Genomic DNA, 16,592 nt, shown 5'->3' with positions numbered 1-16,592 from the left:
TATATGATCGTGAATAGTATATACACTGTTTATGATAGTGATGATCTATTCTTGATTATATTTGTATTATTCATATAAATCAGATTAGTTCGCCCGTTTCCGAAAAGCCAACAAGTGCAGGGTCAAACACCTAGTTTGCGACTGTTGTGCGAGCACACTCAGACCACTTTTGCATTCATTTTGAAAATAACTATTATTATTATTATTTATTATTATGACTACCACAAGTGTTTTCCTTTTGTTCATACCCATAGAAAGCAAGGATCAAACTTTTTATCCGTCTGTATCGTCTGCGTTGTTCCTGTATATTTCAGTATTCTTTTTTGGTAGATTCGTTTTGTTTTTTTTTGTTTGTTTCATTCAAGAATAGGTGATTATAAAGCCAAAAGATAAGAATTAAGGACATAAATATGCATGCGACGACCGCCAGCTCCTTCAACCGACACCTGCTGGCTCGCTGGTTGCCTATCTATATATATTTAACATTTACATACTCCTGTTTCACGTCAAGATAGCATAGTATTTACTACAATCGATTGACATTACTACTATTATTATTACTGTACTACCGATGAAAAGAATACAATTCCTATATTTTTCATAGTATGATGACCTACTGATATGATATGACTGATTACTGATTGTTTTGTATCTACGATTTTTGTGCTCTATGCGACTTACCGAGAACGCGTTATGAATGGGGTACGCAGCCACATTGAACACTGCTTCTTCGTTGAGTTTAATCATCAGCAACGATAGAAAGAGAGTCGAAAGCCAAATGTCAAGTTGTCACTCTGGGGATCTACTGTCTCGCAGCTTTGGCTGGCCAGAGACACCTTATGAAACAGAAGGGGGGGGGGGGGGGCAGACTCCACAAATCTATCCGAGCTCCTGTAAACATTCATATACAGATATAAGGATTTCGTACTATTTCATTTTCAGCGAACAAACAAACCACAATCTTTTCTCTACGAAGACGACGACTATATTATACTATGGACATGTGTTTCGGTCGCGTGCGAAGTATGCATCTCATTGATTTGTCCGTTCGTTCTGTCATTCAGTGATTCAACGTTATCATAATGGCTTTCTTGCACTTAATATCTATAAATATATTGAAAAGAACCTATATATATTCCCTACCCTTTCTTCATCTCAATATAAAAGCTCTTGATGTCCCCATGACGATACTTGATAGTGATGATGTTGAAAACAACATTGATTGGATAACCTAATTACAGAAGTAATAGACACGTACAATATGGTAGACGGATAATGTCGCAATGAGTGTGTGTGAACTGTATGATGGACAGCAAATAATTAATAGGATTGCATCAATAAGTCATAAAGCATATATCGAGAAGGATTTGGCGGTCTTGCCGTTACCTCCACAGGGCCTGGCGCCCTGTGGTTAAAACGTAGCAACAACAACAACAATAATAATAAGCAGAAGAGAAATTATACAATTGTCACTTTTTTTATTTTAATTTAATTTACTACTACTACCACTACTACTACTACTACTACTACTACTACTATTACTACTACTACTGATAAAGCTAATAAATAGCAAATAAAGGTATTGCAAACAAACGCAAGACGACAAATACTTGCATAAAAGTACACTACAAAAACGTTCGATAATAAATGATGCTGATTATGAAGAAAAACACAAATGCCGTAGAAGGAGCAACAAAAACAAGCGAAAGAGGAACAGAAGTGAGAGAAACAAAAAAAATACGAAACAGGCATATAGAACAGCTGAAGAGAAATCTAAGCAGAACAAAAACGATAACCAAAATATGGCACCTAGTACGCATCTCTGAGTGACAGAACGATTTCAGTTACTATATCTGTGGGAAGCTAGCTATATGGAAACAGACGTGTTCGATGGGACACGACCCCCAACGTGAGGAGTCGCGCTTGATAATTGGAACATAAGGAGGAATTGTATCTGCGGAAAGAGTCACACCGCGCTGCCATTTCAAAATCAACAACAAAAAGAAACAGCAAAGCAGCAAGCAAGTAACCTTCGATGACTTGGATTATACAGGAAAATTATACACCAACAACAAAAAAAAGCGTTATTTTCATTTTTCTTGGTACAACTAGATATGTATACTACAGATAAATCGAAATCTAAAGTAGAATTTCTTGTGGTTAATATTATTTCTATGTTGAATTTAGACAATCAGATATCTATGATAATCATAGCATTTGATAAGAGTAATTGTAATAGGCAAGGGTTAATATGGGCAGCTGGATCCTATGAGACTAAGGGGCATGGGCTTTATTATGATTCAGGGTGACCAGCTTTTTAGTTATCATATTGAGTGGTTGAATATGAAGCACAACGTAGTGAACATGTAAAACTCCGTCACAGACTTATTTTCAGTTGAAGTACGTACCATTATTACCTGTGATATTCTCATATTTTGATGGTAGTTTATCCCACTGCGGTAGAGGTCTGGGATTATGTTTAGGAAGCCTCAAAAGACGATTTCGACGTTCTGCTAAGATTTAAACCACTTTCCTATTGAGAAGTCGTTGAAATTTTCCTGGGAATAGTTCCTGGCAAGTACAGTGTTAGACTTCGAGCCTCCAACTGTAACTCCTGCACTTGTGTCACCACGGTTCTTGCAGTTTGAGGTCGAGTGTTCTTGTATAATAGAAACGGTTTAGCTCTTTCACTAAAACTGCGGAGTTATTACATTATCTCCTCAAATTGTTGACAGTATATTTTAGCCGTAATCGTCAAACCAGCTAAAGTAAATATCACCTGCACGAAACCACCAAATAGATATCATAAGGTTTTGCAGCTGCATATTCGCTTTAGAGTGATATCCTGTCGGTTTTGTTGCAGCTATTTTGTTGCAGCTGTCCACTGATGTGAGGATCTCCAATTATCTTTAAGGATTCATTTTCGTCAAAAGTTGCCATTTGATGCAAAAATGGGTCACTTGTAATCTAAGAGCAAAAATAAGCAAGCAGTACTACGACTCTGTTTTAGATCTTTGTTCAAATCATACGTCATCAGTTGTCGAAGGTGAAGTATAATAGTTTTGAGGTAGAACACTTATCGCATGCAAAATATATACGATGAGCTATCTTCGCCGCCGCGATTCTAAGACGAAATTTATATTTGTAAACCACTGAAGTTTCCAGATTCACCATGTTGGTCCACATGTTGCTTGCAAAAAGCCTAAGAGACGGTATGCGGGCGAAAGTCTCAGTTTTCGAAAAGTATAAGCGCTAGTCAAATATAACAAAAAGTGTACTGAAATATGGCGATGTTATGAACTAGCGCCATTTTGGGGCAACGTACAATAGTGTAGAAATTCACATTAGTTCCTATAAAAATCAATATCGGCATCTACTGACCTTTTCACTGAAAGCCTATGCCGATTTAGTTCTCACTAGACAACCCTCACATGTATACGCAACCTCTATATTAAACATATTTTTGCGAAGCTCACCGCTTTCGAAAAATTGGGGTGAAAGTGTCAGCGGTGGTTCTAGAATGTCCATCTCTAAAGCTGGTAGTCTGGCACTCTTGCCAGTGTCAACAGTTGTATTTATAAAAATAAATTATTATAAGCCTAATCCTAATGTTTGCATTATAAATGAAATTATTTTTTTATTTTTATAAAAAGTGGTGAGCCGAACTGGAACATTGAATTGCAACCACAGTCCACTTTTTTTAATTATGCTATCCAGTAAATATCTGTCCCGGCCTTAGTGGTTACACAATATACATGTTTTTGAAGTCCATCATCATTTTACGATACTGTGCAACATTATAGTAATTTAATGCATGACACTACCTAATACGGAGAAACATGTAACAGCAAATAACGTGCAATCGCTAATAACTATTTTACAAAAATTAATACCCAGCATTTTTAGTGATGCGAAAGTTCTTTAGCGTTTCCAAAATGTCTAATCAAAAATTATTTTAACTATAAACAATGAACATATTTGAACTGATAAGAAATAAAATATAAATTCATAGAAAAATCTCCCCACGATGAATCCCATATACAAACAATTTTGTTCACCAATTACCAAAAAATAACTAGAATACAAACTAAAAATAAATTAAAAAAACTCCCTTCAATTATATTAATTGATGAATTTTGCCCTTCCGTTTTATATCAAACACATCACGTTATGTCATCCCACAAAAAATGCTTTTACGAATAACACAATGACGACTAATTAACTAAAACACTTCATGAAGGGCATCCATATACTTTTATGTATGTCTCCTTGAACCGCACGACCTTGCGGCCTTTTAAATTCCGTCCATAAAAGAACCATGAAGAGCGCACACCAACCGAAGAGCCAGCGGCACTTCCAGTCGTCCGGGCAAGCCACGCTGTATTGTATCGCACGCAGCTGTGGTACCACAATTAGCGGTCGGGAGTCCGTCAAAACAGGCCGGGCGCTGAAATTCCCGCACTTTCAAGTCAAAACATCTGCACTACTCGCAACAGCGGCAGCCGAGGCGAGGTAGCGAAAACAACGTGAATCTTTCTCTGTCGCACTTCGTTGCTGTTTGTGTGATTCTGGATGTGTTTATGGACAGCAGAGCTTTCTTTGTGTGTACTATGTGCGTCGAAGTGAGCTTCGAAGCGCTCGAAGTTCCATGTTGGTATATGTCTGTCCGTCGAACTACATCATCGACTCGCGGTTGCTGTTATTATTCGGTAGCCGTGTCGGGACGGAAAATTTCTGTTCTATTTGGCAGACCTGAGCCTGATCTTGAAGCAGGCAGCGCATCTGTGTCCATGGTACTTTCCGTAAATTTCCCTCGTCGTATTGTTGCCTAGAAGTTTGCCACCAATTTGTCGTTAGCTGTTGAGCCAGGCTGTTGACTGTTGAGCTCTGGTGGATAAACGGACAACGAGTGAAGAGTTTGGGCGGTCGCAGTGTTTGAGTGGTGAACCCAGACGAACAGGCCTTCTAGTTATAGTAAGCAATTTATAAGTGCATTTGATTTCATCCTGGAAAGCTTTGAACGGAACGATTGGTGTTAATGGCGGCCGTGCTAGCTTTTCCTTAGTGAAACCTAATTGTCATATGACGTTTTGAGGACAGGCGCGAGGTGACGGTAACGGGTCGTGTAGAGACACACCGAAGCGACAACTTTCCACGACTAGAGAAACATGAGGTTCGTATGTAGACTCTTTCATTATATGCTTACATCCAGCATTGTTACATAACGAAAAAAAAATATTTTTAGAAGTGCGTTTGAATACTCTGAACGATGAAAATCACAGTGTTCGTATTATAGTGTATTGACGATGGATTAGAATGTCTAGTATTCAATTCTCGGTGGTATGTTAGTAGTCATACGTCTATTTTCATTAAAAACGCATTTATGTGAGAAGACGACTAAGTTTCAGCAAATATCATACGGCAGGGTGTGGAAGATTTTTTTTTGTTGTTAAATGTAGCGCGTTGTTTCGAATTCTAATCAAGTTCATGAGTTAACATGTGGCATCCTGACGATTTCATGCTAACTGAATGGGAGACTACACCTCTGCTATTAGTGGATAAACATTTATTCTTCATTCATTTAGTAGTAAAAATGTTACGAATATGTGCCGTATAATTTTTTTTTACATTTTATGAATTAAAAACAAAATGCCAGCGAAATTTCTGCTGACTACCTCGGTTTCAACAATTTCTTATCTTGGTTCTCAAGACAAAACGTCCAACTAGCCAATTGCAATTGTGTGTCCTTAAGGCAGCACTGTTTGATTTTATTCTTTTTTTTAATGGTCTGTACCATTGACTAATAACTGGTGTCTTGTAGCATGTATTCCTTAACTGCTGCTATTTGGTAAGGGTCTCATCCAAATTCATCCAGTACAAAGGCTAATGATTTAATCCTCGGAAAAAATTACTTATGTCATGCTCCATCTGCTACCATCAAATCTCTGCTAATAGATCTCCACTGCAACCCTCCACATTAATAAATCACTTATTAGAGAAGAAATGGGTTGTTGTAATCCACAGACAGTGATCACTCAATAAAAATTTGCTGGCTGACCTTATTTTCTTGACTGCATTACATATCTCACATACAGCCCATACCAGACTAGAGTATCGGGGAAATTGCCGTGTCTCATATGCAAAATGTTGGTGCAGTAGCTTGCCCACGTTGATACGCATCGAAATGTCTTGTCGCTCAGTAAGTCAAGAAGGGCCAGACTAATATGTGTCAGTTAATATGTAAAATGGTTACGTACATTAGAATAACAATAATAGTACGGTTGATACTTAATATTTTTCTTATCGTTTCAGTTTTCAGTGGCTCCAAGCACTTTTAACTTCAAACGACTTCGCTAACATCAGTTGATTTTTATGTCAAGGAAATACAATCACTTTGTGAGGCGCATTTGAGTGTAAATTTATTTGACAAAAGTTAAGCTTCAAATGCATTACTTAAAAGAAAATCAACAGAATTGCTTAATACATAGCCTAAAAACACGAAAGAACATTCAGATGGCATTAATGTGTTATTATGACACAGGTACTACGTCAACCAACAGCCTGGTCGACTTTGTCAGGGATTCCATTCCACTGTCATAGTTAGGTTTATCACCCAGATGAGCTAGGGGGAGTTCAGGCAGTCGTCATTTAAATCTTGATTAGAACCTACATTGCGATTGACGAACGTAATAGTTACGCGGCGTTACGATTATGTACTTGTCGATTTAGATAAATCTTGTCTAGTTCTGATCTAAGCTAAAGCGTGCGATTTTGTAGACATAAGTCTTGATTTATAGAACTGCATCCTAATATAAGCTATTTATATAAATAAACGTTAATTATACACGCAGTCGATTTGGCTAAGAGAAGATACTTTTTTGTGCCATCAATTTGGACCATGTTTTGTGGAGTGGATATAAGCGAATCAATGAGGCGCATTTGAGTCCTATCGAAATCAAGATACCGCGCAGTTTAATAACGCTTTATAACGCAGGTGAAATGTTACAGAGAGCAGCACCGTCATAAGGTGTTCGTATATGTATACGGCCCATTTCAAAAACCAAAATGACTTTTAGAAGGTGATTCCTGATGGTATATGCCTTATGCTTTTAAAATAAAGTATAAGATATCCTTAATACAATATGAATGTGTTACTTGGTACGTACATTGCTCTACTGATGCTGCAAGTCGAACCCGCTTAAAGCGGGTATAATATATTTAAGGAAAATCTATGTGCACATATTACGTTAGGCGTCAATATGTTGTTTATTTATATACCTATCCATTTTGGCTTAAGGAAGCCCCAGTTAGTGCATCAGATCCCCTACTCACTATTCCCCAAGGCCTAAGACGCTCCTCAGCTCACCGTAATCCGCCACCGTAACCTACCTTAAAATTTTGACTGTTTTTATTATTGCAAAATTTGTATTTGATTTACTGTATTCTTCTTTCAGATGGCTGAAGAAGACGGTAACGGCGATGGGCCTAATATTGTTCAGTTGAACAACGTGCAGCTCAGTGCGGTCGCATCGTCCGCTCAAAACCAACAGTCTATTCAACATCAGCCGCAGCAACAACTTCCGTCACCTGCTCAACAAGTGGCACAGCAACAGCAAGCGCAACTCCAGCTGCAACAACAGCAGCAGCAGCTGCAGGCGCAGGTGTCTCAACAACAAATGGTCCTTAACGGCAGCGCTGTTCATTCTAGTATCGCAACAGCGACGATACCGGCTACAGGTAAAAACCTCGTTATTAAAAATTATCATTATTAGAGTTAAGCTATACAACGAATGCACAAAGAAAGCACCTTTAAGACCTTAACAGTAATTGAGCCATTTGAAATAAATGTTTCCTGTGTAAATAACACGCCCTCAAAATATTAGGCGGTAAAAAAACCCTTAGTAAGACAGACGGAGCAATAAGGGATTACTGCGTTCTCAATGATCGCGTGTAGTAAGAGCAAGTATAAAATCTTCTAGTGCCTTTTGTAATAATGATTCGAATACGTGTGCAAACTAGTGTTACCAATTGCCGTGCTAAACCGATATGAATCTTCTAGCATTTGCCAACAACAAGTAAGGTGCCTCATATTTTACATTCAGTAACTGTAACAGGAATTGTAACAGATAGGAAACTTACGCATAGAAGGGTTTGCTCGGATCTCTAATTTTTTCGACCAAGACGGGAAAAAGATTGTGCTGTCGTTTAGCACTATATTCAGTTTGGCCATTAAATTATGAGTCGCACAGTAAAACACGGTACTCAAATATGCTTCATTTTCGTCAGATGTCTGCGGCGACCCTGTTGAGTCTGGACGTGAGTTGAGCATCTCTGCCGCAAATGGCGATCATCAGGGCGGACTTTTCCAGCAGGTACGTAACTCTTTCGCGAATAATAATACTTTTTTTTACCTCGGTTAATTTTTAGCCTCAATGACAGACAGCGAAACTGTGTTTTCACTTCTTTTCAATTCCTCCGTCGTCGTACGTTATCTTACAGGTGGCCCTTCCAACTGTACAGAGCGTTCAGACCTCCGCAGCTGCCCTGCTGGCCACAACGAACCAACAGAGTATTAGCCAAAATAATTCTTACAGTAGCAAAAGCGTTTGCCGGGACTTCCTCCGAAATGTATGTTTTCGAGGAGCGCAATGCAAGTTTGCCCATCCAGGTGAGAAAAATATAGGCAAGAGATTATGTTATCGATTAGTGAGATACCAATTATTACTGATGAAGAATCGTAGCGGGAAAAGTTCACACTTAAATCTAAATCCCGATTACGAAAATCTCATATTTTAGCCCGTATAATTTTAGCTGTTTTTTTTATGCGGCTCAGCCCTTCCCAAATGACTAAATTCTTGGCCGCAACGTTCATCTAATTGAGATGGCTCATTTGTGCACAGGTGATTCTGTCCATGGCGACTTTGTGTTTTGCCACGATTTCCAGAACCTAGGATGTAATCGGTAAGATTTCGCTCCAAAACATTGTTTGCAAAAAAAACGTCGGCAGTTCACTATATAAATAGTTGCTTTGTTTTTATCATTCTTATTCGCGTTCTAGAAATTGAATCGTTAGTCAAGCTTTGCTTAAGTAAAGAGGGTGTTCATTATCCAAATTTCGATCTTGTGACTGAATGCTTATAAGAAAAGTATTGCTGTAGGGGTTCTTTAAGTGCGGGTGTTTTAATTACTGTGATCATGTTTTAGGTTCGATTGTAAATTTGTGCATGCATCGAAAGAGGATGAAAGACGATATCTGGAGAGCGGCAAGTTACCTTCGACCGCTTTGAATGTTACTCCTGCAGAAGCCAACCATGAACCCATCTGTAAAGATTTCCTTAAAAGTAAGAACTTACACAACGGCAAATAGGGTAACATATTCAAAACACAGTGCAGCTTTACTAGTTTCTCGTGAAAGTCAATCAACCACGTTTCATATTTTCTTTTAGCAATAATGTAACACTCCGTGCATATGACACCATTTTGAAACCAGACAGTCGAAGACATTTGAATTTGCTACATCATTATGTCCACTCCATTCATAATAGAATCTGATAAAATATTCCAAGCCTTATGTGTTTTGCTTTTTTAGAGTTAATAGACATGTGTTCAAAATATACATAAGAGGCTAAATAGCAATACCATTTGGTACTCGTCCTATCTTGCAATGATGATCTCAAAGATTTTAATGTGACCAACAGAATTATGTAACGATGTAAATGTGCCGAACGACCGGCATTTCAGGAAAATTATTTGCAACGACAATTCTGCATATATATATATATATATATATATATATAGTCGTTTGCAGTAAATATAGTAATTTTTAACAATGCATTCATTTTCAAAACTACTATTTGAATCTTTCATAAATTCGTTCAGTACGTCCTTATATCAGTAACTGTCTTTAACGTTCTTAGGACAATGTCATCGGGGCCGCAGGTGCAAGTTCCGGCACGAACTTTCGTCTGGCGCTGGCGGAGATAAGGGCGGGTCTCTCGCAGCAAGAGACGGCACCGTTGCCATATACTACGACTCAGATAGGTAATAAGCTGAGAAGTTATTGAATGTTGGCCTGGTTTATTTTCAATCATGTTTCGAGGTCCGTAGGAGATTGGATGATTGTAGTACTAATAAACGAAACAAAACAATAAAACACTTGCATAGCTTTATGTTCAGTTGTCAGTGTTGAACCTATGCTACTGAGGGGGGATTTCTGAAGCTAGGAAATTTACCAACATGGCGTAACAGTGTTACTAAATTGTTTACTGTTTTATTTATGGCATCTAGTGTTATTACTGGTATTATTATTGATAATTGCGAATTTGTTACAATTATTTTTTCTTCGCTACTACTATGCAAATTTTGTTGATTGCTCACTATCTATAACCTTACTTGATCACTGAGATTATTGTTTCGAAAATATCATGCTTTCATATTGCTAACACAGATGCATCAAGTTCCTATACTTTATTAGGAAAATGTTTTTATAACGAGCTAATCATTAGTATTTATCAAGTATCTGTGTATGGCACTTATTTGCAGATTGTTTCAGTTAGATAGCGATTGTGGGTACGGAGGCAGCGTAGCATCAACGAATCCGTTATTATTACTGCGGGGCGGCGAGCGACCAGGGGTCGAACGCGATCGCTGGTCGCCACTGGCGACCCGCGTGCCTCTTGGATTGGGGTCACTTGTTTCCGCAGGTCATTCACAAGCGACGAAACGCCGTCGCTCGTCGCAGGGTCCGCTTCCACCCTTCGAAGAGGAACCGTTAATGGCACCTGTAGGCAATTTAGAGCGCGAAAACCGAATGTTGAGGGAACGCGTTGAAGACCTTCAAAAACAAGTAAGTCAGCTGTCTCGAGTTTGTGCTTCCGTAACTGCCGTTAAGCAATATCTCAGGTGGCTGGTCTCAATAAGTAAAAAAATCAGATATCTAATACGTTTTTATAATTAATCGACATGTTACTGACCCCAAGCAAAAAATGTAGCAAATTTTCATGATATTGGTTAGGTTAATTGAAGTCAAGCAAGAATATAGACTGAATACGCAGTTTCGGAGTTTAGGGATACTTTACCACCATCGCATATTATTGATAAGGCTGAGAGTACAAGGTTGTTACGTAACATATCTTTTATTCTCTTTCGCAATTGACTACATTAGCATTAGTAACATTTTTTGCGTACTTGCTACATCTATCGTTTTACGCCCTGTCACTTCATCATCTTTGCAGGTAAAAGATCTGATGTCAACGAATGAGTTCCTACTTCAACAGAACGCCGAATTGCGACTATCGAAGCAGCAGGCACAGGCCCAAGCCGCTCAGCAGGCAGCGCGCGCCTGCTCGGGTATGTCGGGCCATGCTGGTGCAGCCGTCATGTCTACAGCCGGTGCAGTCATCTCAAGCAACGTGCAGCAACAGCTCGCTGCCGCTGCCAGCAATGTAATCCCCAGTAGCGTTCTAACAAGTAGCGTTCTCCAGTCAGTCCAATCGGCGGCAAACAATTTACCTGCAGCTGTTGGGGCCGTTGGACCTGTTGGTGCCGTGGGTCCTGTTGGTGCCGTGGGCCCTGTAGGCACTGTAGGTACAGTGGGAGGTTGTGCGCTGCCCAGCAGCGTTTTGTCGAGTATGCCGAATCTTTCCAGCGCTCTACCGGGTCTAGCACCAAACCTGTCCAGTGCTGTTTTAGGCGCGTCCGCCGGACCTATCACGTCGGAGCCTACCGTTGGTCTTGTTCCCGTCTCATCGATTATAACAATGAGCACAAGCACCAGCAATGACCAATTAGTGGGTGGTTATCCAATTGTCACGAGTCAGGGTCAGCTGAGATACAATCCAACAAGACCATAAAATGGACTGAGAAACCTGTTTAGACGGAATGGGACTGTAGCTTCCTAGATTCTACTCAGACATATATACACACATATACACGCATATATATATATACATAAGCGGAAGATTTATCAGAATGAAACTTCGTCGATAGGGTAAAGCGAACCACCTATATTTGTTTGAAAATTCAGGATAATGATTATTACTATTATAACGGTAATGATGTCAGCTCGAAAATGCATGCCGGGCCGGAAAGTCGTTGTTATTATCATTAATTGAGCTACACGTTACCACTTAGCGCTTAGTAAGTGCAGACGGTGGCGTTCTATATATATATATATATATATATATATATATATATATGTACATATATAATGGTTACTACCATTATTAGTGAGTCATCCTTCTCAGAATAATGTTTCTTGCGCAGTTGACGGAGGTAGTGTGCTAGAGAGAAACGGAAAATCAGTGAATGCGCTACACATTATTTATATTGATCGTGTATTTTGTAGGACCAGGTCAATACGTGACCACCACGTCACGATGCTGTAGCATATTTATATATGATGATGATTCACATTTCTTAGGGGCATATCAGTTATACTCTTCAAGAATACGGCTTAGTCATGCTAATAGTAAATTGATTAAGAATATATTGCAGGACATTTTTTACATTAAATTTTCGTTTATGCTACAAGTTGTAGACTGTATTATTATTTTCCGTGTGTACTGTGTAGGAATCAAAGGTGTGAAGATGTTTCGGTTTGTCTGACATGCACTCATCCTTTGCTTTGTCATGCTAATATTTTAGGAAAATATCGGCTTGCTGTATGTCTGCCTTACCTTATTTCGTTTCCACCATTTTTTTTTTCACAAATGATTGTCTATGAGCACGTGGAAATCATGTCCGAGTTAGAGCATTGGGTCTTCGACTTGTAAAATTTTCTTACTTTAAGATACAACAATCAGCCTATGATCGGAAGTTTATCGATCTGTTTTCTTTTTTGGCAGTGTTAGTCCCTATGTCTTGTTAGCGTGAGCTAATGAAAGTCCATGTCCTATAAAACCAGTCAATGTTTGGGTTGATTGCCTAATAAAGGATGAATGTACCACAGGATTCTGGCAATAAATCACTTTTCGTGGATTTCGCTTACATTGCCAAACAGTAAATTAAGCTTATATTACACGAAGTTTCTGAAAATATTAAGGATAAAGAAAGCACACACCATGGATTTTCGTTTCTGTTGTCTGCTCGGTGTGGACTCAGATCACGAAATTGTAGCAGAAACTTGGAAGTACTACGAACGTCATTCAATTCTTGTTGATGGGTCGTTTCAGTCGTAAAAAATGAAACCAGAATGGCATTTCTATCGTTGACAGTATTGCTTAGACTAGGCGGACGGTATCTTTGCAGTCCTTCCTGGGCACGAACAGCCATTAACCACCTGGTGTTTTGTTTCGTTGAGTGGAACGCTACCATGAAACCATAATTAAGGCAATGCAAGATATTTAAGTCTAGAGGCTGAACATACAAGGTGTAATGTTCAATTGAACATAAATATGCGTATCGAAAAACAAAATCGTGCCAGCTTTATTTCGATTATTTAGGCAATGTGAGCCAATAGTTAAGGTCTGCATCCTTTTTAACTATTGGTTACGATATTCTATATGTAGATTAGGTTGTCCTAATGATTTATATAGGCACGGATACTCTAAACCCGTGGTACTGTGACTTTTAAGCGTTTTGTATCCTTTGCAATTTTTTATCATTAGGTATATAATATCCTGCATACGCAAGCATTTTTTGTCTAATTTCCTATCGTATAAAGCCTCCCCATGAGGGAGACAGACATCATTAGACAATAAAACAAAATGCTCAACCCCAAATATTTTTAGCTATTTAAGATGGTCTAAATGCCACGTTTCCTGCTTGCTCGTACTCGGTGGTTTAAATGAAAACCTAATATAGGCACTGTTGTATTATGGTACTCAAAAGCATTTTGTTCGTCATTACGGCCTGCATGTGTAGAAAAGAAGATGGATGAGTCTGTGTGAAGACGTACCAGTCTGTTTTATGGTTATGTACTGCAAATAGCTTTGAATTATATGAGCGTTAGATTACACTGTTGCTACTAAATGTTCAACAATAATAGTAACGATAATAGGAATACTAACAATAATTAATTGCTAATGAAAAAATCGCATGTAACGCAACGTTTCGACAAAATCAACAATTAATAGTAACGGAATTGTTCTACTCAAAAAAGCCTGTTTCTCTATTTTTCCTTCTCACTACCTCTGATGGGTGTTCATTGTTGGCCTGTACTGCCGCCTCATGGATGCGACTAAACAAAAAAGCTACTTGTCTAGAGCACATTACAGGCACCACGAATCTTACTGCCTCCGAACAATGACAGAAAAATGAGTTCTATGTAGTGTTCGAGTTCTCATTCAAATTCGAGACGAATATGAGAAATAGCCAATTCGAAATTTACAAGCTAATTAAGAAAGCAATACCAAAAGCAAGAAGTGTCGAACAAAATTTTCCGCCCTCATGTACATTCTTGTTGCTTATAATATGGAAATTTTAGTGACAATTAACCACCTAACGGGCAAACTATTTATGACAATGATCATAAAGTGCATTCGAATTCGCGTTATCCTTATTAGTTTAATGATTCCTCGTCGTGTTGTAAATTGCAGTAAATTGGGGACTAGATTGTTATGTTTGTCTTTCGTTCTTCACCAATTGTCATATATAAACAAAACAGGAAACAAGAATAAAACGCTTCAATTACCGATTTTCTATTACCATAGTGGCTAACACCACTGATTATTATGATACTATAATATGTTTGCTTTGCGTACACATAGATGTCATAGCCTAATGGCTTTCAATTCATCTCTACCCCCATTTTAGTGTGATTGAACTATTTGCATGGACAATAATTATAGTGACAACAAGTCTGTATAATATATGACGGATATGATGGTATCTTCGAGAGCCAGTGAAAACTTGGTGTCCCGCTCGACCGTAGCTTGATGTGATAGCTACCTATTGTATGTAGACATAAAGGAAATGCATTTGGAGACATCTTAATGTTATTTGTACATAATAAAAATAATACAAACATTGAATAATTGCAAACAACTCAACGCTGTCTATATTCTTGTATAAAAAGCCATTTAGTTGACGTTCGACGGACCATTAAGTAGCTAGCATATCTACAGTTGCTGCGGTATGACTTTGCAATTGTTAAATATGTGACTGATAAATGCAAATGACAAAAGGAAGTCGATAGCTAATATCAAAGCGTATCAAAGGATTGTTTTAGACAAGATTTTACTCCTCGATGTTTTACAGTCAGCCTTAAAAACAGAGCAGGATGACAAGGAAAATATGGGTGACATTTTGGTTACCATGCTCTACATTGCCTGTTTTACCATCAAAAACCATAATTATGGAGAGGTACATATGCCTAAAAGCACATGAGTGTGCGACTGCAAAAGTCAAATATCTGATGTCATTTTAGCAGCATTACAGCATTATTTGGAAGGCATTGACAGGTAGCAGTAAAAAGTTTTTACTTCTTAGAGCTATGCAGTAACAACCGGGGTGCCTTTGGGCATTCTATTCGTAGCTGTTAGGTGCACATGGAAACTACATTGTGGCCTAAGACGTACAAAAATAAGGAACAGCCCTCTGACACTGTTTGATTATATTTTTATTTTTTTATCAGTAACGTCCAGAATCTTTTCAAGAGCCATGCCACACGCCCGACATACGTCCTTGACCAAGATGTTAAGCTTTGTCATATAGAGATGGTGGTCTGTCAAGGGTTGAAGACACCGATGTGGCCCTTTCAGATCTCATACATCATAAGGCTACCTGCTCGTAAACCATCTGGGTGATGCTAATGATAAATACATGCAAAATTATATAATAATATAATTGTGCTATAATTCCTTGATTTTTATTTATCTCTTTTGGACTGTTGGAGTCACGTCAGAATGCACAGAAACCAGCAAGCCTTTTAAGAAAAACCCATCCGTTTTTGGGCCTTTATACGCACTCTTGCTTAAAACTAAGTCGTTTCTGGAAAAAAAGTGCAAAAAAACGTTGGGTCGTAGAAGTACTCGAAATGCTATTTTACCGAGCAAGAATATCTTTTTTAGCAAATCGAATTCCTTCAGATGTTCATTATATCTACGAAAACTTATTAATATTAGTAAATGCAGAGTGTATTATAATGGTAGTTTGCTCTCTGGAACTTAGCAACAAGCAATGACAAAAAGGAAATACAAAACAGAGCATCGAGGTTATATAAAATATACATTCCTTTTGTCTTTTGTATTTCCTTACCATGAGCAAACAAATTTTTCAGCTTTCTAATTTCTCAGACAAGGCCCTCGACGATAAGTCATTGACTTTGGGTCTTTTTAGGGGGGAATATGCGGGTAGAGTCATTTAACGATGTCAACCTGTGGTACATAATAAACTATATTTATTGATTCCTACTGTTTTGCAAGGTTATTGCTCATAACGCGGCCTTTGGAAGTTAGATGAGTAGACGCTGCGTCTATCGACTAGCGATCATTATTTCTACGACTATCATGACAACCATAATTTGATAAATACTGTTTGTGCATTTTTAAATAGGCCAGTGCTAAGACACTGTATCGTCACCACTTGGGTAAATAGAATTTCGTTATGCTGCCTGATAACGGTACTCTGCTCGAAAAATATAGAACAGTCGC

The 16,592-nt window shown here is 38.4% G+C and overlaps 1 protein-coding gene and 1 long non-coding RNA gene across 2 annotated transcripts in view; one reads left to right on the top strand and one right to left on the bottom strand.

Moving 5' to 3' along the window:
* The window catches only part of LOC147752232 (uncharacterized), a 3,842-nt gene extending 1,440 nt beyond the window's left edge, over positions 1-2,402 (bottom strand). Inside the window, exon 1 of the long non-coding RNA XR_015314615.1 lies at positions 682-2,402. This is a non-coding gene — a long non-coding RNA (uncharacterized LOC147752232). The remainder of the gene's footprint in view (positions 1-681) is intronic.
* A 1,851-nt stretch (positions 2,403-4,253) lies between these two features.
* On the top strand, positions 4,254-14,985 carry LOC111269527 (uncharacterized). Its single transcript, XM_022849191.2, has 10 exons — positions 4,254-4,974; positions 5,101-5,173; positions 7,455-7,737; positions 8,287-8,372; positions 8,500-8,668; positions 8,901-8,961; positions 9,205-9,341; positions 9,918-10,041; positions 10,543-10,846; positions 11,235-14,985. Exons 3-10 carry the CDS (start codon positions 7,455-7,457, stop codon positions 11,850-11,852), a joined length of 1,782 nt encoding a protein of 593 aa, XP_022704926.1. The 5' UTR covers positions 4,254-4,974; positions 5,101-5,173; the 3' UTR covers positions 11,853-14,985.
* Positions 14,986-16,592: the final 1,607 nt, after the last annotated feature.

The sequence above is a fragment of the Varroa jacobsoni genome, unplaced genomic scaffold (genome assembly GCF_002532875.2).
Source record: "Varroa jacobsoni isolate VJ856 unplaced genomic scaffold, vjacob_1.0 scaffold_1392, whole genome shotgun sequence".
In the NCBI taxonomy this organism is placed as follows: domain Eukaryota; kingdom Metazoa; phylum Arthropoda; class Arachnida; order Mesostigmata; family Varroidae; genus Varroa; species Varroa jacobsoni.
Note: the sequence above shows the minus strand (reverse complement) of the source record. Positions and strands in the feature narration are given on the sequence as shown.

Bases quoted from the DNA above. Each gene is read 5' to 3' on its own strand.
- LOC111269527 (XM_022849191.2), top strand. From the start codon at position 7,455: ATGGCTGAAGAAGACGGTAACGGCGATGGGCCTAATATTGTTCAGTTG. The intron at 8,373-8,499 runs GTACGTAACTCT...GTTATCTTACAG, and splicing joins AGGGCGGACTTTTCCAGCAG to GTGGCCCTTCCAACTGTACA. The intron at 10,042-10,542 runs GTAATAAGCTGA...ACTTATTTGCAG, and splicing joins ATATACTACGACTCAGATAG to ATTGTTTCAGTTAGATAGCG.